General features: G+C 43.7%; 1 protein-coding gene across 1 annotated transcript in view; it reads right to left on the reverse strand.

The window, feature by feature from the left end:
• The window catches only part of ADCY1 (adenylate cyclase 1), a 435,025-nt gene extending 414,226 nt beyond the window's left edge, over window positions 1-20,799 (reverse strand). Inside the window, exon 1 of the mRNA XM_044294968.1 lies at window positions 20,191-20,799. Coding sequence (XP_044150903.1) covers window positions 20,191-20,799 — 609 coding nt within the window. The remainder of the gene's footprint in view (window positions 1-20,190) is intronic.
• Between the last annotated feature and the right edge of the window lie 6,022 nt (window positions 20,800-26,821).

Below are 26,821 nucleotides of genomic sequence, written 5' to 3' on the forward strand. Positions count from 1 at the left end.
GGGGGGGGGGGGGCAGGGATTAGGAGGGAGAATTACTTCAGGTAAGTAGAGCTGAAGAAGGAAAACCTTTGTAGTACTGTAATTGTTGTAATGAGCGGTGTCTGGTGCATCTTGTCCATGGCCCAACTAGGGCACAAAGAGGCCCATGGCAGGCAACGGTAGGTGCCTATAGGGCTGCAGGGCTCCCACAATGTCAGTTGGGCTGGCAGGCAGACAAGCATTGGTGGTTCCAAAGATCAGGTAATTATGTAAGTTATGGGCCGAAGCCTCTATATGCCTTTCACGGGTTTCAAGTCTTCAGGAATTTTGATCGGCTATGGGTCTCCCAGTGTGCTAGTTCATCAAAGCAGAATAATTGGTCTACCTATTGTTGCCCATCTATGTTATGGGATATGTCCTTAATTATGATGTACTAAAATATGATATACCTATTCTAGGCCGTGACCAAGGTCCTGCTGGACCGAAACGTTGGCCATTTGCAATATAAATTATCCTATCTGGGATGGACAATTAATAAATGAATTAATTTTGAATATCCAATATCGAGTGCCGTGGTTTCCACATATTTTTATTGATCTTCTCCACTGAGCACCGACAGAGACACACAAGGAGTGCCATCCACTACAATTATCATTGAAACTGGAGAAGTTCCCAAGTCTGGTTTTCTCAGTTTTTCCAGGAGAGATAAGGTGCCACGTTTCAAGGTGTGGTGGTGATGGAAGCGGGTCTCCTTGATCTGCAGGCATCCATGAACTTAAATCTATAGGCGTGATACCAAGTGGTTCCAAAGCTGCTCTTAGGTCTTTGGGGGATCTAATGGTGATCTGTTTCCCGTTTTTCATGATGGCCAGTCCAAACGGGTACAACTAGCGAAACGAGGTTGCAGACGCTTTCAGCGTTTTGCCGGTGTGGAAGCTGCCAAATCTTGGAAAATCACCTAACTAAGCAGCCCACAGATGACATCTCATGGTGGCTCATTTGGTTTGGGTTTCGGGCTCAGTGCTCTATGGATCCTCTCAATAACAATTGAAGCAGCTCTGTCAGTCCCCAGCAGCGAATCAAAGATCTCTCTCGCAACTTAAGGCAATGCCTCTGAAGCTACTGATTCAGATAGGCCGTGGATTCTCAGGATCTGTCTGTGGCTGCGATTTTCCTGTTCCTCCAGCCGAAGGGAGGCATCATTCAGCAGGTTTTTGTGCGCCTGGAGGGCATCTCTTGTTTTTTCCCTCATATGACAGGATAGCTTCCTGGGTGTTTTCCAGGGCCACGACTCTGTGCCCCAAGTGGCGAAGGTCTCCCTTAATGTCCGATAGGATTTAGGGGTGAAAGTGCTGACTCCAGGACATCTTGGGAGGACAGCTTTAGAGATCGGTGGGTCTATTCGGGAGGTTCTCCTGTCCGAGGCATCTGACACGCTGCCCGTTTCGGAGAGGTCGTCTGTGTTAGGGTGGTGTGCGCTACCAGGCACCATCTTGGCCGTGCCAGTGGCCGACAGTGGAGGCCTCTTTTTAAGGAATTTTCTCCATGTCTGGCTGCTTTGTCTGGGCTGGGGTGGCTTCTGTGGGATCTTTCAGCTTATACCTACCGGTTTTTCCCATTTTAGATCAGAAGGAGTGCGTACATGTGGGTTAGAAGGCCAGTTCTTATAGGGAGCTCAAACACATGCAGTCATCCAGCAGCGCAGTTAGGCTCCGCCCCCTTGGAGTCAGAATTTGGATGCCACAGGTATTAATGCCCAGCGGACAATGCAAAGTAAAAATTGCAAGTTTTCCACAGATATGGCATTTCAGTGCCAAATATGTTGTGCCAAACTGGTGGCGTCTGAGACTCGCACTACACTACCTGAATTGATAGGTGGGTTCTACTACATACAGAAAGGTCATAAATGCGGCTGCTGCATGGGCACATAGCAAAGCTCAGAAGCAAGGGAGCTTTTGGAGCACGGATTTAGCTGAAATGGTTTTGAGGCACTACATCACACCTGCAGAGCCTCTGAGGTACCAGTAAAGTGGAAGCCCCTTTAAGTGACCCCATTGTGGAAACTATACCCCTCAAGTTATTTATCATGGGGTGGAAAAAATATTTTGACACCACAGGTGTCCTGCAGAAATTAAAGAGAAGGGACTGTGCAAAAAGAAAATTGCAGGTTTTCCTCAGATATGGCATTTCAATGCCCAATATTGTCATCTGAGAAACACCTTTAAATTGTTAGGCGGGTTCTATTGGGTACTGACATGCCATAAAAGTGGCCATAAACTGCCGCTCGGATACACTGTAGGATACGGAAGAAAAAGATCACCTTTTGGTTTTTGCAGCAAAGATTTTGATGGATTACAGGCACCATGTTGCTATTGAACAGCCTCTGGGGTACCAGTACAGCTATTTTTAACTCAATAGAGCTGCTCTTTTGTTTTTTGTTTTTTTTTTGTTTTTTTGTATATATGTTGTCATTATCATTAGTTCTATTTTGGGGTACATACGACTTTTTGGTCACTTTTTATTTTGCATTTTCAGATGCAGAATAAAGAAAAGGTAGCAATTCTGTAATTGCTTTTTGGGTTTTGTCATTGCAGGGTACACAATGTGGAAAAATTATATGTTAACTTTATTCTGTTTGTCGGTACAATGTCAGCCATACGAATTTTATATATACTGTATATACAAAGCATTTAAAAAAAAACATGTTTTTACATTGCTATTTCTGAAAAAACTTTTTTCTCTGGCGATGATCTTGTGCGAGGGCTCTTTTTTACATGATCAGGTGACATGTGAGGTACATATTACTGTTTTATTGCGTGATAACATGATTTTTGGGAGGTGAAGCAACGAAAAATGGCTTTTCTGGCACTAGGTTTATATTTTTTTAATGGCATACATCTGATGGGGCAGATACTGTGATATTTTTACAGAGCCAGTCGTTATGGACACGACAATACTTTTTTTTTTTTTTTTTTTATGGCTTGATTATGGCCTTTTTTTTATTTTTTTACTTGAAACTTTGAAATTTTTTATTTGTACAAAACAGCTTTTTTACATTGTATTTTTTGTTCCACTAGGGGATTTCAACATTTGGCGGTCTGATTCCTTCTACAATGCATTACAACAAATACTGTATTGTCATGTTTGGATATATCACCCTTTTTCTGCAGACACACAGGCTCGCAGAGGTCCCACTACATTTTTTCCAGAAGAGTAAAAATACAATTTTTGAGGAGCCCCCATCATCATAGAGTTCCATTGTAAAAAAAAGATATGTTAGCATACACGCTTTTTTGCTAGACTTTGTAGGATGGAAAAACGTGGTACTGCAAAAAAAATGTATACTTTTTTTTTTTTTTTTACAGTGGAACTCTAAGTTGACAGATGCTACGGTGTGGCATTTGTTAATGTATACTTTTTTGTGTACGTTAACTGTATGACAAAAACCCACCCTGATACAGCACTCACCTAACGGAGCAGAACAGAAATAAATTGTGGTGATGTGGACGTGGCCTAAGAGGTGGATATTTATTCAAGGAACCATTACTAGTCCAAATAATCTCAGACTATTATAGTCAAGTGATTAAGTACAGTCCAATATAGTGTATCTTCAAAGTACTTAATCACTTGGCTATAATAGTCTGCCTGCATTCACTACACACATGGATGTGGATGCCACTGTTATGGAGGGGATCTGTGGATGCCACTGTTATGGAGGGGATCTGTGGATGCCACTGTTATGGAGGGGATCCGTGGATGCCACTGTTATGGAGGGGATCCGTGGATGCCACTGTTATGGGGAGGGGGATCTGTGCACTGTTATGGGGAGGGGTATCGGTGGATGACACTGATATGGGGGGGGGGGGGAGAATCTATAGATTACACTATATAGCATCTTATGCTATATGTGTCATCCACAGATCCCCGTCCCCATAACAGTGCACAGATCCCCCTCCCCATAACAGCTATTCTGGCAGTAACTTTTACTCAGCGCATCTTTATTACCTTACAATGAAGCTCAGGTAACAGGCAGAGCGGGCGGCGGCGTAACGTCACTCACTCACGTGACACAACTGCTCCTCCCACTTTATGAATGAAGGAGGTGGAGCAGGTGCATCACGTGAGTAAGTGACGTTACGCCGCCGTCCGCTCTGCCTGGAGCTTCATTGTAAGGTAAAATAAAGATGCGCTGATTTAAAGTAAACCGCCCGCATAGCAACGTATCGGCGATTATTCGATAAGTGGATTCGTCAACAACGAACCCCGTTATCGAATATTATCGATAAAGTCGATTAATCGTTGCAGCCCTACATCACACACACTGCACTACATACATCAGTGATATATGTAGTATGTTATATATGTAGTATTTCAGTGCCAAATATGTTGTGCCAAGCTGATGCCTTCTTAGACTCGCACCACACTACCTGAATTGATCAGTGGGTTCTACTGGATACAGAAATGCCATAAATGTGGCTACTGCATGGGCACATAGCAAAGCTCAGAAGGAAGGGACCGCCACTTGGCTTTTATATGTGGTGAAGTGTGTGATATATTTAGTGCAGTGAGTGATACATCTCACATCAATACATTACATGCTGCTGATGCTGTCATCTTGTTCTGCGTGTCCATTCCATGTTTGCTGGGATCCTCAGGCAGAGCGCCCCCTTTCTTTACTTTAGTAACCCCCAGGAGCTGGCCCCTCGGCCTTACAGCTCACGCCAGCATCAGGGCACTGCATTGCTTTGGCAGCCTGACAAACCAACCAATAACAAAGCTTTTTCCAGGGAGTAAAATGGCCATTACAGATGTAGCAATACCAATTACAGTATGCATAGCTTTTTTCTTCTCAATCGAAAAGCATTTTGGAAAATAAGTGTTTATTTTTTTTTACAATTTTTTTGTCCAATTTGGGAAAACACTACTTCAATATTGCTGTGTATTATGTCCATCAGTGTTAGGGTCCATTCACACTACTGTATTTCTGGGTCCACATCTGGCATGGACTATGGACCCATTAATTTTAAAGAGGCCACAAAAGATGCAGACAGCCCACAGTGTGCTATCCTCATCCGTACTTCCATTCCGCAGCCCCACAAAAAAGATAGAGCAAGTCCTATTCTTGTCTGCAATTGCAGACAAGAATAGGCATTTCTATTATAGAGCTGGCCATGTCCATTCCGCAAAATGTGGAACGCAGACGGCCAGTACCCATCTTTTGCAGATCCACAATTTGTGGACAGCAAAACACTTACAGTTGTGTGAATGGACCCTAAGCATCCTATTTGTCCCTAAGTCTAGCAAGTCATGCAAAAATGCCATGCTGAGTGTCTTAATTAGGCCCCCAGTTTCCATAGCAATCCATCAGCACCCTGAGATTGAGGTGCAAAAGCGCCAATGGAGTGATACAGGAAGCTTTTCCACCTTCCCTCAGTGAGTCACTTAGGGGCCACTGAACAAAGCATCTAAGTTGTTTAATGGATTGAATGAGAAGTTCCTTTGATACTGGTCAATAGAGCAGGAGCTTAGATGTCATTAGACAGTGCAAGGCTTGTGCTACAAACCAGTAAAAACACATTAACAACCCATTACATATAAAACACAACAACACATAAAACATATATATTGGCAGTCCTTAAAGAGTTTTCCGGGAATATTAAGATTTAAGGGAAGGCCTTTAACCCCTTAGGGACCCATGACGTATCGGTACGGCATGTTTCCCGAATCCTTAAGGACCCATGACGTACCGGTACGTCATGGCTTTAATTCGCGATTCCGGCGCCGCGGGGGTTAATCGGAACGGGATGCCGGCTGAAATCATTCAGCCGGCATCCCGTAACAACGCAGGGGGGGGTCATTTGACCCCCCCGTATAGACGATCGCAGAAAACCGCAGGTCCATTCAGACCTGCGGTTTTCTGCGTTTCCGGTCCATTCGGGTGTGCTGTGACCCGATGAACCGGAAAAAGACTGCGATCGGTGGCGTAATTTTACACCACCAATCGCAGTCCGAGGATTTGAGGAGGCGGTGCTGGCCCTGGTGCTGAACACTGCTGTCCAGGGTGCTGATTGGTGCAGGGGAGAGAGGCGCGAGATTCAAACTTCCTGCGCTCCTCTCTCCCCTCCTCTTCCTGTCCAGCACCCTGACCGTGCAGCATCGTCCAGCACCAGCTCCTGTGTCCCCCTAATCGGCATCCATCACCCTCCTGCACCCATCGCCACTCAGGTAGGTTAGGGTCAGTGAGGGAGAGGCACCATTAGGAAGGGAAAGAAGGGAAAAGTTAGTTAGGAAAAAAAAAAAAAAAAAAGAACTTTTACACAAAACTTTTTTGATCCATCTATCAGACCCCAGAGCCCCCCCTGCCACTTGCCCCCCCCTACCAGCCCCCCACCACCACCAGCCCCCCCCACCCCCCCCACCCATCCCCCCACCAGCCCTCCCCCAGCCCCCCCCCCACCACTAGCCCCCTTACCACCACTTTTTTTTTATTTTTCTGCGTTCGCTGACTGGTCGGCACTTTAGCGTCCGTCCACTGTTAGCGCATCGCCTGCCCCACCGCTGATCAGCGTTGTACCGCTGATCAGCAACTTTGAACTTTTTTTTTTTTTTTTTCCTAACACTTGCCCCTTTATTTTCCTTTTTTTAGTACGCGAACACCCGTTGCCCCCACACACACGCACATATAATAAAGGTTTCCACACACGCACACCTACACGCACACACACCCATGGCCCGCCGGGTGTTCTCGGCCGAGGAGGCATACGCCCAGATTGCCTCCGACTCCGAGAGCCCCAGTGAGGATGAGGATGACCCCACATTCCTTCTGTCATCCGCATCCTCCTCATCATCATCGGATGACGATGAGCCACCAAGGCGGCGGAGACGCCGCCAGGCGGAGCCAGGGGCCACACATGCTAGGGATCCTGTGGCCCACCCTAGTACGAGCCGCCCTGGGGTTCGTACTGGTTTCCCGGCCCACCAAATAAGTTCACCGGAGCCCCCTGCCGATGAACTTAGCTGGTGTCCCCCAGTGGACTTTGAGCCTGAGATTCCGGATTTCGCTGGCAATCCTGGAATCCAGATTCCCACAGTGGGGTTTACTGAAATAGACTTTTTTAGTTTTTTTTTCAGTAACCCACTGGTGAATTTGATGGTGGAGCAGACGAATCTGTACGCCCAACAGTTCGTCGCTCAAAACCCAGGCTCATTTTTGGCTAGACCCGGTGGCTGGACGCCGGTCAGTGCAGCCGAAATGAGGACATTTTGGGGCCTCGTGCTGCATATGGGTCTAGTCCAAAAACCCAGTGTCAGGCAATACTGGAGTGGGGACGTCCTATACCCAGACCCCACTGTACAGTATGGTCATGACACGTCCCCGGTTTGAGGCCATCCGGAAATGTCTGCATTATTCCGATAATGCAGCATGTCCACCCCGAGGTGATCCTGCCTATGACCGGCTGTATAAGATACGGCCGGTCATCGATCACTTTGGGGCCACATTTCAGCAGGCCTACGTACCTGGAAGGGAGGTCGCGGTTGATGAGTCTCTCGTTGCGTTCAAGGGGAGACTCAGTTTCCGCCAATACATTCCCACAAAGCGGGCGAGGTATGGCGTGAAGCTATACAAAATTTGTGAGAGTACCTCAGGGTACACTTACAAATTTCGTGTGTACGAGGGGCGAGATTCCCGTATTCAACCCCCAGAATGTCCCCCCACTCTGGGTGTTAGCGGGAAACTCGTGTGGGACCTTATGCACCCACTGCTGGATAAGGGTTACCACTTGTACGTGGATAACTTTTATACCAGCATTCCCTTGTTCAGGTCCCTTGCCGCCAGATCCACGTTCGCTTGTGGGACCGTGCGGAAAAATCAGCGCGGCCTCCCTGCCCACCCCCTCCAGGTACCTATCCCCAGGGGTGAGACCCGTGCCCTTACCAGTGGAAACCTGTTGCTGGTCAGGTATAAGGACAAGAGGGATGTCCTTATGCTGTCCACAATCCACGGTAACAGCACCACCCCAGTCCCTGTGCGAGGTACCGCGGCAACGGTCCTCAAGCCCGATTGTATCGTCGACTACAATCGGTATATGGGAGGAGTTGATCTCTCTGATCAAGTCCTCACGCCATATAATGCCATGCGCAAAACCCGGGCATGGTACAAAAAAGTTACGGTCTACATGGTGCAGGTTGCCATGTACAACTCTTTTGTACTATCCCGAAGCGCTGGCAGCACAGGGACATTCCTCCAATTCTATGAGGCAGTCCTCAAAGACCTGATCTTTTCGGACCGGGAAAGAGCAGGCCGGAGTACCTCGGGAACTGGAGGCGCCCGGATCGTCCCTGGCCAACACTTTCCAGGTGTGGTCCCCCATACTGGAAAGAAGGGACGAACCCAAAAAAGATGCAGAGTGTGTCACAAGAGGGGGATACGGAAGGACACCACCACTCAATGTGACACGTGCCCCGATCATCCGGGCCTCTGCGTTATCGATTGCTTCAGGGAGTATCACACTTCCATGGAGTACTAAATTTTTATAATCCCCAACAGTCCACTAGAGAACATAAAACACTATGGCTCTTAGACTTTGGAGACACAGAAACAATTTTTTTTCCCCAAAAAAATATTAGTTTTAGAGCAGGCATCCTCAAACTGCGGCCCTCCAGATGTTGTAAAACTATAACTCCCAGCATGCCCAGACAACCTACAGCCATCAGCAGGGCATGGTGGGAATTGTAGTTTTACAACATCTGGAGGGCCGCAGTTTTTAGGATGCCTGCTTAGTGTCTCCAAAGTCTGAGAGCCATACATATTGGGCATCGTCGCGTGCGTAAAAGTCGTCGCTATAAAAATAACATTTGACCAAACGCCTCGAATGAACGGTGTTAAAAATATAAAACAAAAACGGTGCCAAAACACCCATTTTTGGGCAAAATTTCAATTTGAATCCCTTTTGCCGGTAATAAAGCAAGGGTTAACAGCCAAACAAAACTCAATATTTATGGCCCTGATTCTGTAGTTTGCAGAAACACCCCATATGTGGTCGTAAATGGCTATATAGCCGCACGGCAGGGCATAGAACGAAGGGAACTCCATACGGTTTCTGGAAGGCAGATTTTGATGGACAGTTTTTTTTTTTGACACCATGTCCCATTAGAAGCCCCCCTGATGTAGCCTAGACTAGAAACTCCAAAAAAGTGACCCCATCTAAGAAACTACACCCCTCAAGGTATTCAAAAGTTACTTTACAAACTATGTTAACCCTTTAGGTGTTCCACAAAACTAAATAGCGAATGTAGAACATTTTTTAGAATTAAATTTTTTTGTTACATTGCCTCAAAAAAGAGTAATATAGAGCAACCAAAAATCATATTTACCCCTAAAATAGTCCCAAAACAACAACCACCTTATCCCGTAGTTTCCTAGATGGGGTCACTTTTATGGAGTTTCTACTCTAGGGGTGCATCAGGGGGCTTGAAAGGGTACATGGTGTAAATAAACCAGTCCAGCAAAATCTGCCTTCCAAAAACCATATGACGTTCCCCTCCTTCTATGTCCTGCCGTTTGGCCAAACAGTAGTTTACGACCACATATGGGGTGTTTCTGCAAACTACAGAATCAGGGCAACCCATTTTGAGTTTTGTTTGGCAGTTAACCCTTGTTTTACTCCTGGAAAAAATTGATTATATTGGAAAATTTTCCAAAAAATAGAAATTTCTAAATTGTTTCTCCATCTGCCATTAACTCTTGTGGAACACCTAAAGGGTTAACAAAGTTTGTAAACCCAGTTTTGAATACCTTGAGGGGTGTACTTTCTTAGATGGAGTCACTTTTTTGAAATTTCTATTCTAGGGGTGCAACAGGGGGCTTCAAATGGGACATGGTATAAACAAAACCAGTCCTGCAAAATCTGCCTTCCAAAACCCATATGGTGTTCCCCTCCTTCTATGTCCTCCCGTTTGGCCAAACAGTAGTTTACGACCACATATGGGGTGTTTCTGCAAACTACAGAATCAGGGCAACCCATTTTGAGTTTTGTTTGGCAGTTAACCCTTGTTTTACTCCTGGAAAAAATTGATTATATTGGAAAATTTTCCAAAAAATAGAAATTTCTAAATTGTTTCTCCATCTGCCATTAACTCTTGTGGAACACCTAAAGGGTTAACAAAGTTTGTAAACCCAGTTTTGAATACCTTGAGGGGTGTACTTTCTTAGATGGAGTCACTTTTTTGAAATTTCTATTCTAGGGGTGCAACAGGGGGCTTCAAATGGGACATGGTATAAACAAAACCAGTCCTGCAAAATCTGCCTTCCAAAACCCATATGGTGTTCCCCTCCTTCTATGTCCTCCCGTTTGGCCAAACAGTAGTTTACGACCACATATGGGGTGTTTCTGCAAACTACAGAATCAGGGCAACCCATTTTGAGTTTTGTTTGGCAGTTAACCCTTGTTTTACTCCTGGAAAAAATTGATTATATTGGAAAATTTTCCAAAAAATAGAAATTTCTAAATTGTTTCTCCATCTGCCATTAACTCTTGTGGAACACCTAAAGGGTTAACAAAGTTTGTAAACCCAGTTTTGAATACCTTGAGGGGTGTACTTTCTTAGATGGAGTCACTTTTTTGAAATTTCTATTCTAGGGGTGCAACAGGGGGCTTCAAATGGGACATGGTATAAACAAAACCAGTCCTGCAAAATCTGCCTTCCAAAACCCATATGGCGTTCCCCTCCTTCTATGTCCTCCCGTTTGGCCAAACAGTAGTTTACGACCACATATGGGGTGTTTCTGCAAACTACAGAATCAGGGCAACCCATTTTGAGTTTTGTTTGGCAGTTAACCCTTGTCTTACTCCTGGAAAAAATTGATTATATTGGAAAATTTTCCAAAAAATAGAAATTTCTAAATTGTTTCTCCATCTGCCATTAACTCTTGTGGAACACCTAAAGGGTTAACAAAGTTTGTAAACCCAGTTTTGAATACCTTGAGGGGTGTACTTTCTTAGATGGAGTCACTTTTTTGAAATTTCTATTCTAGGGGTGCAACAGGGGGCTTCAAATGGGACATGGTATAAACAAAACCAGTCCTGCAAAATCTGCCTTCCAAAACCCATATGGTGTTCCCCTCCTTCTATGTCCTGCCGTTTGGCCAAACAGTAGTTTACGACCACATATGGGGTGTTTCTGCAAACTACAGAATCAGGGCAACCCATTTTGAGTTTTGTTTGGCAGTTAACCCTTGTTTTACTCCTGGAAAAAATTGATTATATTGGAAAATTTTCCCAAAAATAGAAATTTCTAAATTGTTTCTCCATCTGCCATTAACTCTTGTGGAAGACCTAAAGGGTTAATAAAGTTTGAAAAAACTGTTTTGAATACCTTGAGGGGTGTAGTTTCTAGAATGGGGTCAATTTTGGGAGGTTTCTATTATCTAAGCCTCACAATATGACTGCAAACCTGAACTGGTCCATAAAAAGTGGGATTTTGAAGATTTCTGAAAAATTTCAAAATTTGCTTCTAAACTTCTAAGCCTTGTAACATCCCCAAAAAATAAAATATCATTCCCAAAATGCTACACACATGAAGTAGACATATGGGGAATGTAAAGCCATCACAATTTTTGGGGGTATTACTATGTATTACAGAAGTAGAGAAACTGAAACTTTGAAATTTGCTAATTTTTCAAAAAAAATTGTAAAAATTTTATTTTTTTGTGCAAAAAAATTAACTTTTTTGACCCAATTTTAGCAGTGTCATGAAGTACAATATGTGACGAAAAAACAATCTCAGAACGGCCTGGGTAAGTCAAAGCGTTTTAAAGTTATGAGCACTTAAAGGGACACTGGTCAGATTTGCAAAAAATGGCCAAGTCCTTAAGGTGAAATAGGGCTGAGTCCTTAAGGGGTTAAAGGTGCTCCCAAGCTACAAGTCACCACTGAAGCCAATCATTGGCTGCAGTGGCACGTGTGGCCATGTCTATAACCTGGCTGGAAGACAACAAGCTGGAGACTGGTAGATGGTGAAATGTCAACCACTGTGCCGACACAGAGGGGCAGGACAACCTTTCAGGTTGAGATGCAGGCTGGGAGCCTTCCTTTAACAGTTCATTTGCAGAAAGAAAACCCATTTAACCCTTTCCCTACAAAGAACATATCTCATATGTCCTTGCAGGGTGGCACATCAGTAGCCAAGGACATGTATCATATGTCCTTACTAATTATTACTTGATCTCAGGCTGTATATCAGCTTTAAAACAAGACCAAGATCATGGTGCTAGCTCCTATACATCACAATAATATTATGGTGTTCATTTTCTGATGAACTACAGGAAGTTCAGGTGTTGTGTTAATAATATGGGAGCAATAATGCACTCATATTATACCTGTCTGAAAGTGGCCTTAGTTAAAGGGGTTGTGTCATCTTAGACTTTGATGGCATATCACTAGGATATGCCATCAAAGTCAGATAGGTGGGGGCCTGAGACCCACACCTATCTTCAGAACGGGGAACCAAAAACGAAGTAGAATGTACGTGCAGGGTGTTCTCTAATAATTTCTTTGGGAATTCTGAAAAATTTGCAAAGTCCCTCAGAAATGAATGGAGAGGCCACCAAGCGGAATTGATGTTGAAACCTTATGGGTGGAATTACAAAGGAAAATAAACTCAGAAAAAAATATAATTGGTGTAATCTATGGAACCCCTAATATCAAAGCAGAATGAAGTTCAGCTGTATAACCAAATAGAGCGGGCAGCAAAGACTGTTACAGTGGTCATAATGAGAGATGTTTACTTCCCAGATATTGACTGGGGTCATGGTTCTGCCTCAACTGCAAAGAGGAGAAAATTCCTCAACTTGCTACAGGTCCACTTTATGAGCCAGTTTATAAAAGATCACACTACGGGCGGTGCTCTGTTGGATCTGGTAATTTCTAATGACGCACCGCTTGTTGGAAATGTTACTGTTTGTGAAACACTGGGTAGTAGGGATCACAACGTAATTAGATTCCCCCTGAACTATATAAAGCAAACTCTGGCTGGGAGAGCAATAACACTGAATTTTAAAAAGGACAATTTCCCCAGGTTGAGAGCAGCACCTCAGCGCGTAGACTGGGAGCAGTTAGTCACATAATAAGAGCTAAAATGAACAAAATGGCAACCAATAAAAACTACAGCTTGTCCAACCAAAAATGAGCACTCACACAGCTCAGTCAAAAAAAAATTTATGACTCACATTAACATTTCAGCAAATTCCATGTTACAAAATCCAGATGCCGCTCCTTCCCTTCTGAGCACTGCTGTGTCTCCAAACATCAGTTTACAACCTCATTAGGGGTATTTATGTACTCAGGAGAAATTGGTTAACAAATTATTTTCTCCTTTTAGCCCTTGCACAAAAAGAATAATTTGCAGCTAAAAAACATCTTTGTACAATCAGAACTGTGAAGGAAAAAGATAGGTTTAGGCTTCCCTAATATCTTTTTCATGAAGATTTTTATAATAACTTTTCATATTAGTTTGATTAGGTTGATTCTGCATTCATAGGTTTGTAGAAGTTAGGATTAAGGTATTTCTCTCAACTCTGTTTATGTTATATCATTTTTGCTGTGAAGAAGAGGCATGTGATCTCTGCTAAGTCAAATTCAGTTTTAAGAACTGCAAAAGTAAACCAAGCATCTGTGATAATATCTTGTAGGCAGAGAAACTGCCCAATAATCTTACAAAAAACCCTGGAAGAGCACGACATTGTGAATGTATTATTAGAATTTATTTACCAAAGAAATTACACATATAGAAACATAGAATGTGTGAGATAAGAACCATTTGGCCCATCTAGCTTGCCGAATATACTGAATACTATGAATAGCCCCTGGCTTTATCTTATATGAAGTATGGCCTTATGCCTATCCCATGCATGCTGTATTTGCAGCTACCACTTCTGCAGGAAGGCTATTCCATGCATCCACTACTCTCTCAGTAAAGTAATACTTCCTGATATTACTTTTAAACCTTTGCCCCTATAATTTAAAACTATGTCCTCTTGTAGCAGTTTTTCTTCTTTTAAATCTTCTCTCCTCTTTTACCTTGTTGATTTCCTTTATGTATTTTAAAGTTTCTATCATATCCCCTCTGTCTCGTCTTTCTTCCAAGCTATACATGTAAAGGTCCTTTAATCTTTCCTGGCAAGTTTTATCCTGCAATCCATGTACTAGTTTAGTAGTTCTTCTCTGAACTCTCTCCAAAGTATCAATATCCTTCTGGAGATCTGGTCTCCAGTACTGCGCACAATACTCCAAATGAGGTCTCACTAGTGCTCTGTAGAGCGGCATGAGCACCTCCCCTTTTCTACTGGTAATGCCTTTCCCTATACACCCAAGCATTCTGCTAGCATTTCCTGCTGCTCTATGACATTGTTTGCCTACCTTTAAGTCTTCTGAAATAATGACCCCTAAATCCCTTTCCTCAGATACTGAGGTTAGGAATGTATCACTGATTTTATATTCTGCTCTTGGGTTGTTACGTCCCAGGTGCATTATCTTGCACTTAACATTCAATTTTAGTTGCCAGATTTTTGACCATTCCTCTAGTTTTCCTAAATCATTTTCCATTTGGTGTATCCCTCCAGGAACATGAACCCTGTTACAAATCTTTGTGTCATCAGCAAAAAGACACACCTTACCATCAAGGCCATCTGCAATTTCGCTGATAAAGATATTAAACAATATGGGTCCCAGAACAGATCCCTGAGGTACCCCACTGGTAACAAGACCTTGGTCTGAATATACTTCATTGACTACAACCCTCTGTTGGCTGTCCCTGCCTAATCCATTCAACAATATGGGAGTCCACATACAGCCTTAGGCCCCTTTCACACGGACGTTGGGGGGAAAAGGTGCAGGTGCGTTGCGGGAACATGCACGATTTTTCCGCGGGAGTGCAAAACATTGTAATGCGTTTTGCACGCGCGTGATAAAAATCGGCATGTTTGGTACCCAAACCCGAACTTCTTCACAGAAGTTCGGGCTTGGGATCGGTGTTCTGGATTGTATTATTTTCCCTTATAACATTGTTATAAGGGAAAATAATAGCATTCTGAATACAGAATGCACAGTACAATAGCGCTGGAAGGGTTAAAAAAAAAAAAAACCTCACCTTAATCCACTTGATCGCGCAGCCAGTATCTCTTCTGTCTTCTTCTTTGTTGTGTGCAGGAAAAGGACCTGTGGTGACATCACTCCAGTCATCACATGATCTTTTACCATGGTGATGGATCATGTGATGACCGGAGTGACGCCACCACAGGTCCTTTTCCTGCACACAGCAAAGAAGAAGACAGAAGAGAAGCCGGGCTGCATGGTCAAGTGGATTAAGGCGAGTTAAATAATTTTTTATTTTTTTTAACCCCTCCAGCGCTATTGTAATGTGCATTCTTTATTCAGAATGCTATTATTTTCCCTTATAACCATGTTATAAGGGAAAATAATACAATCCAGAACACCGATCCCAAGCCTGAACTTCTGTGAAGAAGTACCATGTTATAAGGGAAAACAATAATGATCGGGTCTCCATCCCGATCGTCTCCTAGCAACCGTGCGTGAAAAATCGCACCGCATCTGCACTTGCTTGCAGATGCTTGCGATTTTCACGCAACCCCATTCATTTCTATGGGGCCTGCGTTACGTGAAAAACGCACAGAGGAGCATGCTGCGATTTTCACGCAACGCACAAGTGATGCGTGAAAATTACCGCTCGTGTGCACAGCCCCATAGAAATGAATGGGTCAGGATTCAGTGCAGGTGCAATGCGTTCAACTCACGCATCGCATCCGCGCGGAATACTCTCCCGTGTGAAAGTGGCCTTATTCTACATAGTTAAAAAACTACTGTAATCTTTATTTCATGATGGAATAACCTTTGGATGGTAATATATTTTCCTCAAAAAGCATTTTATATTTTAAAAAATCTGATTTTTTTTTTTACCATTCCAGTAAAATCTGTGTCTCAAAAGCTAAATGGACGCTCCATTTCTTGTTTGTTGCATAAAAGGTGGTTGTGTGTATGAATTATTTGGTTATAATTTTATACACAGTATGCTGTCCACTCTGAGAAAATGTAAATGTTAGTAACATGACAGCTGTGTACTGTATACACTAAACATTTTTAACACCATTTGTGACTAATGGCCTCTATTTCAGTGTTTTTAATAGCACAGGTTCTAGGTGATGTACAGACTTGTGGTATCCATCAGCTTTGCACACCTTTGCAAATAATTTTTACATTATTATGTATCTGCCTGGATGTGAGTTTTAGGTACAAAGTTGCCATCAGCACATCAATAGAACTGCAATTTCAGGAAATACCTGTATATAGGTTTTGAGGGTGCACTTAATTTTCATGGGGTGTAATTGCTGTATTTTACAGTTTCCAACTTAAAACCAGATTTTTGCTCTTTTCCCGGTGTGGTAACTTTAGGAAGATATGTGCATATAACTTTAGGTCTAAGTTGCATGTATGAACTGATGGTTTATATTCAGGAGGTGTGGTCCATATAACTTTCTGCTTGAGTTAAACTTTTACATACTAATACCGATTTATGCAATTTTTATGAACAATTGCATTTTGATGCAAAGTTGCTTGATGGTGTCTGTGTTTATAAAGCGCAGAATGGAATTTTGGCAATGTGCACTTTCAGAAAATATATGAATATGGGGTTTAGTATGATTTTATTATTTGGTAATTTAGGATTTATTTGTACACATCAAAACTGCAAAAACTGTTCTGGCTACCAGAGGTGCAAGATGTCCGAACACCCCTGGCAGTGAAAGGGTTAATGCATCAAGTATATCCGCATTCTCCTTTCTAGCATCTGTGTCACCTAGACATGGTCAGAAAGGGTTCCAGTAAGCGACGCAGCTGTCACTTGGTACTCAGCTGCAGTTTACCGCTAATTGCTGTGCGTCACCTGCACCAGTGACTGTACCAAGTACAGAAGAAGCACTGCAGATGGTGGTGACCCTTGCCAAAAACACTGCAACTTGTATGACCAAGGATGTGATCAGTAATGTTTAGATTTGCTGACAACAAGCAGAGATTTTGAAAATGCTGAGAACTTGAAACAAAGCATGCTTTACTATAGGGCAAATAAACTTTACCGGCATAGAGCTGGAAGATTTGCGGTGGTGGTGGAGATCTTTTTCACGTACTCATTGTTCTTCAGCTGTCTTTCATGAATGGGAGGGGATAATATGTAGCTAGGATGCAGAAGTTCAGTAGAATTATTCCTGTAGAGTCACTAATCAGTTCAAAAACTGTACTGTACTTTGAGGTCTTTGGAGTTAATACCTATGAGCGGCCACAGTGCAACAAATAAAACGTCATCCAGAGAGTTTCTGAAGAATAGATACAGAACTGTATGAAGAGCACACGTTCCCCCGCACAGACATTACTCACATAATTGGTGTGTGTCTCCTTATTTTATATAGTGTTTATTAAAGTACAATTATCACTGCCACCTCACAGTGCCAAAATCCAGCACGTCTCATGGTAAATGTGATATTTCCTACACTGAGGTTCCTGCCTGATCATCAGCAGAGATGAGGGCTGCATTCACATACAGCAATCATCTACACTGGACACAGATCTCTTGTCCTCATAGAAAGCCATTGTTCCTGCACAGCAGATCGCTGTTTAAGACAGCACAATCTGATGAACAGGAACATTTTGAGTGCGGGCAGAACAACACGATCACCGGATGAACGAGCAGCCCCATAGAAATAAATGGTTCATATGCAATGTTATCTATAACCACACGATCCATATGCCAGGACTTTACTATCCAAATAATTTGAATAATGGAATATGATCAATGTTAATACGGTGATAATGACAGATGTTTTTGCGACCACACAAGAACTGACTATTACTCCGAATCATCGTTATGGGCCACTTTAGCAGTGATAGAAGATTTAACCCGGAATTCCACGACAACAAATGGCATTTATCATGTAGAGAAAGTTAGTACAAGGCGCTTATTAATACATTGTGATTGTCCAAATTTTGCTGGCTTTATTCATTTTTCCATCACATTATGACCACCCCGTAATCCAGCAGAGGTGGACATGTAACCCCTAGAAACAAGCAGTGTATAATGTGATGGAAAAATGAATCAGCAAAGAAGGCAATATGGAGAATCTTTGTATTAACTTTTTTAACCTGATAAATGTTATTTGCTAAAGTGATACAAACCCTTTAAATGACATGAAAGTGTCTGTCACAATTAAACCTCTTATATCCTAAGGAGAAATAAGTTGTAGTTGACATTGCTTCCACTGCAGAAGTCCCCATATTTTGTTATGGCCAAAACCTATCATGGTACGGCCACACAGTCAGGTTTTCTAATGCAGTTTTGGAAGCCAAAACAAGGAGTGAATACCTCTTTTTTTTTTTTTTTAAAGTCTCATCTCTCCTTTCCGTTTATGATTAACTCTTGATTTTGGCTTCAAAACTGCATCAGAAAACCTGACCGTGTGGCTGTACCCTCATGAGTAGGGATGATCGAACTTCTGTTTTCAAGTTCGGCATACAAGTTCGAGTCTGGCTAAGAATTCTGTTATAGACCTGGTCCGTGGTAGCGGAATCCATAATGACATTCTTAAATAACCCGATCCTTGTACGCCGAACTTGAGAACAGAAGCTTGGTCATCCCTATGAAGACTTACATAAGTTTGTAGCAGTGACTGTGGAACAGATCTGATCCTATAGTTACACTGCGCAGAACTTCAGAGGTAACTATCACACGACTTCTATCGCAATGTTCCTTCATCCTATACATTTATCTTCTTGCAGAAGAATTAAAAAGGACATTACACATATATGTGACGCATATGCAATGCATGTAATGTCTGAATTTAGCCTCAGACCTCACTCAAGTGGCTGTAATATGGCCGTATGCACCTACTTTAGGGATGCAACACCAAGACCTCCTTCGGGTCATCAGAACTGGAGTTGAAGCACTGTAGGAGCCTATGATATAGATCTGCAGGAGGTTCAAAGTTGTGCAAAAAACACCTTTATCGGAGCTACCTGAAAGTGGATAGATACACTTACCAATTGTGTGACCTGCTCGTGAAGAGCCCTCACTTGCTGCCTAAGGCTACTTTCACACTAGCGTTTTTGTTGACCCGGCAGGGTTCAGCAAAAACGCTTCCAGTACTGATAATACAACCGTCTGCATCCGTTATGAATGGATCCAGTTGCGTTATCTTTAACATAGCCAAGACGGATCAAGACGGATCAGTCATGAACTCCATTGAAAGTCAATGGGGGACGGATCAGTTTTCTATTGTGAAGTAAAGGACCGGCACTCACAGTAACGTATGATCTTCAATCTATCTTTATTTCGCCATGCAGAGGATCAGAAAAACAACACGTTTCCACTAACATACTGAGTCTTTGTCAAAGACTCAGTATGTGAGTCGAAACGCGTTGTTTTTCTAGTCCTCTGCATGCGAAATAAAGAAAGATTGAAGATCATACCTTACTGTAAGTGCCAGTCCTTTACTTCACATTGATTTATGGGACGCTGACTCTGGACGTGAGCACTGCGAGGCTGATATATCATGGTGCCAGCTGCATCGGTTTTCCATTTTCTATTGTGTCAGAGAAAACGGATCAGTCCCCATTGACTTGCATTGTGGGTCAGCGTCCCAGGACGGAAAGCAAACTACAACATGTTGCATTCCGTTCTGTTTAGTTTTGTCCCCACTGACAATGAATGGTGACAAAACTGAAGCGTTTTTTTTCTGGTATTGAGCCCCTATGACGAATCTCAATACCAGAAAACTAAAACGCTAGTGTGAAAGTAGCCTAAAACAAACCCAAAGAACATCACTGACTGGAAGAAAAGCTCCCTGAGATTAACAGCCTCCACAATGGTGGGGTCCTGGCAGTTCAACCACACACTGAAGCATCTCACTGTGACCAAAGAATCCCTCATTATGAAACAAAATAACTACTGAGATGGTGGATTTCCCTGCCACAGACATGACTACATAGCTATCCTAAAAAACACAGAGGACATAAACTGCTCCTGTTATGGACCTCTGACACACTGCAGATAGTGAAGCAGGTGCTCCACAGGATTATGGAGGGGGTTAAGCTGGAGATCCTTCCAGATTTCCCCTCACCACAGCTGGACGGTAACTAGCAGGGGACTCACCGTTCTCCAGACCTTGTGCCTTTTCACACTGACAGATGTGGCTGTGACAATGATGTGACATACAGACACCATGAACCCAAACACGATGGCCAGCAGGGTCCTCACGGGCAGCAGGGCATAGGACACAAACGTCACCAGCATGAGCTGCCACATCCCTTGATCCGACGAAGTAGGGGGCTCCAAGCCATAAGCTCCCAGGGAGAAGGGGCAGCACAGGAAGGAGAAGGTGAAGCTGAAGAGCAAGGTGAGCTTGACGATCTGCTGCAGCTGCGTTACCTGCAGGTATTTCACATTGGTCACAATGAAGAGGGACATGAAAATGATGCAGTGCACGGGGTGCGAGGCTTTGGAGATGCTGAGGCTGGGGCCAGACAGGAGCTCCACCAGCGCCAGCGTCGCCGTCATGATAATTAAGACAGCCAGAGCCTTCAAGGTCGAGGTCTGCTCCAGCTTCAGGTTGTAGTTCTGGAAGAGGGACTCTAGCTCCTTGCAGTCGAACTCGTCTTCGCATGCGATGGCATCCAGAGGGGGGGCGGGGGAGCAGCGGCACTTCTTCCTTCTGGTTTTGACTTTCTGAAACGGTATTTCCTCCATATCAGTGCCATTCATAAAGCCACCGAGACGACACCGAGTCCTGTCCTCCTGCTCATCCGAGCGGGTGACTGAAGGGGGATTAGAGGGTGCGCTACCCGTGTGACGGCTGCATGTGCCTGGGGTGAACCGACGTGAACTCCCAATGGCAATTAAAGCACGAAGGCCATCCTTTAGCTCTGGCGGGGAAATCAACAGGCACTGATGGTGCCTACAGAGACGGAGGTGTTCACGTCTGAGGGCAGAGGCAATGTGCGGGACGTGAAGGGAGACACAAGGGACAAGCAGGTGAGATAGAATGAGAAGGTAATCCCCTTCCTACATCCAGGAGCATGTCACCCGGCAATGGCGGCTGCGCACTGGATGCCGGAGAAGCCAGACACGTCTCTACAATCTGAGCAGATTGACAAGCGCAAAACACAGATTTGACAACATGAGCACGTTTGAGTCCTCTCCTCCCCCTCCTCCAGATCTGCCAAGAGAAGGGCAGGCGCTGCCATTAGTTAAGATTAGGCAGTTACCTAAGCGTCATAATGAGGGAGGCGTCGCCAGACTCGTCGAAAGCTTATTACTGACTGGAGATGCCGGCTATTCACCTAGATGTCTCTATGTGGCGGCGCTGGTGACAACTGCTCCCCTCAGCCCAGTGATGGCGGGAGAAGCTGTGAGGAGCTTCCAGGATAACACCTGGATGAAAGAAACATTGCTGTTACGATAAGGGTTAATGAGCCGTGACGCGACCATCAGTAGTGCGGGTACCGTAGTTTTCCCGCCAAAAAGGTGAGGAAGCTAAACCTTATACCTGTACAAGGGCTTGTGTAGAAAAGATGGAGCTGCTGACTGGCTACAATCTATTAGCAGCAGTAGGACGTCCATAACATACATTCAGCAATGTAAATCCCATTTAGGCCTGATTCAGAGGACAATGGTCTCCATTGGTGTGCTATCTGGACCACACAGGGACCAAGGATTGACGGCATGCACTGGAGCCTCAGTCATGGGAGTGAATGGGTCCAGGAAAAAACAGACACCATATGGAGGTCCACATACATCCACGTTTAGCGTCAAAATACAGTCTTAATAAACTGCTTATTTTTTACCTAAAGCAAATGTCTCAGGTTATTTCTTCACATGCCAGGGAGGCTCGATTGGCAGTTTTTTCGGCAAGAATATTCTTAGAGTTGCAGAACCCCATTATAAGACAACAATGTCCACTGGGCGTCATTGGCATCCGTCAAAAGACATATCCAACTCTGTATTGTGAATTCTACTATGAAAGAAAGCTAAAAGGCCTTTGTGAACAGAGCCTAAAGTCTATTTCCACAGAAATAAAGAATCTCTGCCTGTGCCTAGGGTGTGCAATAACTGTTGATAGGAGTCTCATGGCAAAACTTATTATTAGTAAAAGTATATTATTATATTGCCCCCCCTTCAGATTTCTGTTAAATTAACTTTTTTTTTAATGGAGGAAAGTTTTAATAATCCTGTGTCTTACGTTTCTTTTTATACAGTTACCGGCTGGCTGCTATGTTTATTACGATACAAGTTGGAGAGGAAATTTTTGATAATCCTGAGATTTACCTTTCTTTTTGTACAGTTACAGGCTGGCTGCTATGTTTATTACGATGCAAGCTGGAGATGTTGGAAACTTCTGGCCACCACTGACGGCACTGAGCTATGCCTCCCAGGCAGCCCTCCATGTTTTAAGACAAAAATAAAATATAGACACTTATTGGGCAAGGATGCCCAGTTGGGACAGAGGGTAAGGCCAAACTAGCGTTGAACAAATGATGTTTTAGCAGTATACCGCAACAGAACACTTCTTTATTGTTCTGACAGAATGGTCTTGAAGTGGCGGACCTGTTCATAGTGGCATCAGATAGAAATCCACGGTCGGCACTACTCACCACGATCAGCAAAGATCCAAGCTAGACGATGGGCTGATATATCCGGGTGGTGCTTAGTTGTAACAGCATTTCTCGACGCCTTGAGAAAGAGTCTGATGCAAAATGTCCATAGGCCAGTTGCTTATTCCTGATTATTTTTGATGCACAGTGCAATTTTCAATAAAGTAAAGAATAAGGAGCTGGGTAAACTCTTTTGAAGATTATTTTCGATTAGATTAAAATCATGATTGCGTGATCTTCTCCATATCTTTCCCTGCATCATCTGTAATCAGGACAAGTAGAAGAAGTTGAATATTTAGTATGCAACATCATTTGTCAAATTTTAGCCATGGGGCATGCCTAATATGGCCACAATCCACCCAATTTGGGGTAAATTAACAGAAACCCTACCCCTTTCTGGTTTACACCATCTCTTCGTGGCTATTTCCTAGAAATGTTAGCAACTATACCAGGAATGCTCCCATTAGTCCCTTCTCTATCCTAGACTGCCGATACGATATATGCATTAAAGAGGACCTATCATGAATTTATATGCTATAAACTGGTATGCTTACCAGATAGGGCGGCCCCTACAGATGCAAGCACTTTTTTGTTTTCTAAAATACCTCTCCGTTGCGGTGCTGTGTCCCCCTCTACTTTTCATGCCCTTTATGTTCATTCAGAGTATCGGTACAGGGAGGAGGAGACGGCCGGGTTTCTCAATTGGCGTGTTATACTCCCTGACTGTAGCGCGGTCCAATTGCAGTGGAGGTGAGCTGTTTCTCCCTGTCTGTGACAAGCTCCGCTGCGTTTGGGCAGGAAAAACAGCAGGGGACACAGCGGCACAACGGAGGAGTAGTTGAGAAAAAAAAAAATGCTGGCATTTGTAGGGGCTGCCCTATCTGGTACGCATACCAGTTTCTAACATATAAACCCATGAACGGTCTTCTATAAAATCTTAAGGAGATATTCCAGTAACTTCAAGTTACCCTATATACACTGAATAGGTGATAATCAACTGATTGTGGGGGACCGAACACTAGGACCCCCACTCATCCTTTGAATGGGAGGTCATACTCCTGTCCTATTGGAACTGCAGTTCAGGTATGTGCCCTTTAACTCCATTCATTCTCTATGGGACTGGTGGATATAGCTGAGCACTGTACTTGTGTATTTCATTGAGTGCAGTGCTGCATGTCACCTCATCCATACACTGCCCGTAAGTAAGCCTGTGATCACCAAACCGAGCAGGGAGCGCATAACCATAGTGGCAGGAGCAGGTGTCTATGATTCTTGCCTCAGGTTCTACATCTGTTTTAATCCCCATTTGTTTCAAGGGTTATTCAGTATCAGTTGTGGTCAGTTTATGTTCATTCTGGCAGTTATCTTTGACAACAGACAAAAGGCTCCTATCAATAATAACTAAAACCTGATGGCACTAACTGATGCTCTAAATACCAATTTAACCACTTCAACCCCGCTAGCTGAAACCCCCTTAATGACCAGACCACTTTTTACACTTCGGCACTACACTACTTTCACCGTTTATTGCTCGGTCATGCAACTTACCACCCAAATGAATTTTACCTCCTTTTCTTCTCACTAATAGAGCTTTCATTTGGTGGTATTTCATTGCTGCTGACATTTTTACTTTTTTTGTTATTAATCGAAATGTAACAATTTTTTTGCAAAAAAATGAAATTTTTCACTTTCAGTTGTAAAATTTTGCAAAAAAAATGACATCCATATATACATTTTTCGCTAAATTTATTGTTCTACATGTCTTTGATAAAAAAAATGTTTGGGTAAAACAAAAAATGGTTTGGGTAAAAGTTATAGCGTTTACAAACTATGGTACAAAAATGTGAATTTCCGCTTTTTGAAGCGGCTGTCATGCTTCCTGAGGTTCTACAATGCCCAGACAGTACAAACACCCCACAAATGACCCCATTTCGGAAAGTAGACACCCTAAGGTATTCACTGATTGGCATAGTGAGTTCATAGAACTTTTTTTTTGTCACAAGTTAGCGGAAAATGAAAGTCTCATATTCCACTAACTTGTGACAAAAAATAAAAACTTCCATGAACTCACTATGCCCATCACAAAATACCTTGGGGTGTCTTCGTTCCAAAATGGGGTCACTTGTGGGGTAGTTATACTGCCCTGGCCTTCTAGGGGCCCAGATGCGTGAGAAGAAGTTTGCAATCAAAATCTGTAAAAAAAATGACCGGTGAAATCCGAAAGGTGCACTGGAATGTGTGCCCCTTTGCCCACCTAGGCTGCAAAAAAGTGTCACAATGCCATACAAAGTTGGCATTTGACCAAGATATTTATCTCACCCAGCATGGGTATATGTAAAATGACACCCCAAAACACATTCCCCAACTTCTCCTGAGTACGGCGATACCACATGTGTGACACTTTTTTGCAGCCTAGATGCGCAAATTCCTTTTAGAAGGTCATTTTTAGACATTTGGATCCCAGACTTCTTCTCACGCTTTAGGGCCCCTAAAAAGCCAGGGCAGTATAAATACCCCACATGTGACCCCATTTTGGAAAGAAGACACGACAAGGTATTCAATGAGGGGCATGGCGAGTGCATCAAAATTTTTTTTTGGGCACAAGTTAGCGGAAATTGATTTATTTTTATTTTTTTCTCACAAAGTCTCCCTTTCCGCTAACTTGGGGCAAAATTTAAATCTTTCATGGACTCAATATGCCCTGCACGGAATACCGTGTCTTCTTTCCGAAATGGGGTCACATGTGGGGTATTTATACTGCCCTGGCATTTTAGGGGCCCTAAAGCGTGAGAAGAAGTCTGGAATATAAATGTCTAAAAAAATTTACGCATTTGGATTCCGTGAGGGGTATGGTGCGTTCATGTGAGATTTTATGTAATTGTAATTTTATGTTATTTTTTTTATGTAAGAAATGTCTGAATGGAGCCTGACAGGGGGGTGATCACCCATATAGACTCCCTGATCACCCCCCTGTCATTGATCACCCCCCTGTAAGGCTCCATTCAGACGTCCGTATGTTTTTTACGGATCCACGGATACATGGATCGGATCCGCAAAACACATACGGACGTCTGAATGGAGCCTTACAGGGGGGTGATCAATGACAGGGGGGTAATCACCCCATATACACTCCCTGATCACCCCCTGTCATTGATCACCCCCCTTTAAGGCTCCATTCAGACAACCGTATGTGTTTTGCGGATTCCGATCCATGTATCCGTGGATCCGTAAAAATCATACGGACGTCTGAATGGAGCCTTACAGGGGGGTGATCAATGACAGGGGGGTGATCAGGGTGTCTATATGGGTGATCACCCCCCTGTGAGGCTCCATTCAGACGTCCGTATGCGTTTTGCGTATCCGATCCATGTATCCATGTATTCGTAAAAATCATACGGACGTCTGAATGGAGCCTTACAGGGGGGTGATCAATGACGGGGGTGATCAGGGAGTCTATATGGGTGATCACCCCTCTGTCATTGATCACCCCCCTGTAAGGCTCCATTCAGACGTCCGTATGCGTTTTGCGGATCCGATCCGTGGATCCGTAAAAATCATACAGACCTCTGAATGGAGCCTTACAGGGGGTGATCAATGACAGGGGGGTGATCAGGGAGTCTATATGGGGTGATCAGTGGTTCATAAAGGGTTAATAAGTGACAGAGGGGGGTGTAGTGTAGTGGTGTTTGGTGCTACTTTACTGAGCTGCCTGTGTCCTCTGGTGGTCGATCCAAACAAAAGGGACCACCAGAGGACCAGGTAGCAGGTATATTAGACGCTGTTATCAAAACAGCATCTAATATACCTGTTAGGGGTTAAAAAAATCACATCTCCAGCCTGCCAGCGAGCGATCGCCGCTGGCAGGCTGGAGATCCACTCGCTTACCTTCCGTTCCTGTGAGCGCGCGTTCACAGGAAATCTCGGCTATCGCGAGATGACGCACGGATGCGTCCAGGAGGAATGAATCAACCACCTTCCGGACGCATCCGTGCGTTAGGCGGTCGGGAGGTGGTTAAACAAAGTTTTTTTTCCTCTGAGAGAAAATACAGAAAACACAATGCTGATATGGGGGGAAATTTTTCATAATATCTGGACACCGCCGTTTTTCACCTTCACATGATCAAAGTTTGCGA

Source organism: Bufo gargarizans, chromosome 5 (assembly GCF_014858855.1).
Source record: "Bufo gargarizans isolate SCDJY-AF-19 chromosome 5, ASM1485885v1, whole genome shotgun sequence".
In the NCBI taxonomy this organism is placed as follows: domain Eukaryota; kingdom Metazoa; phylum Chordata; class Amphibia; order Anura; family Bufonidae; genus Bufo; species Bufo gargarizans.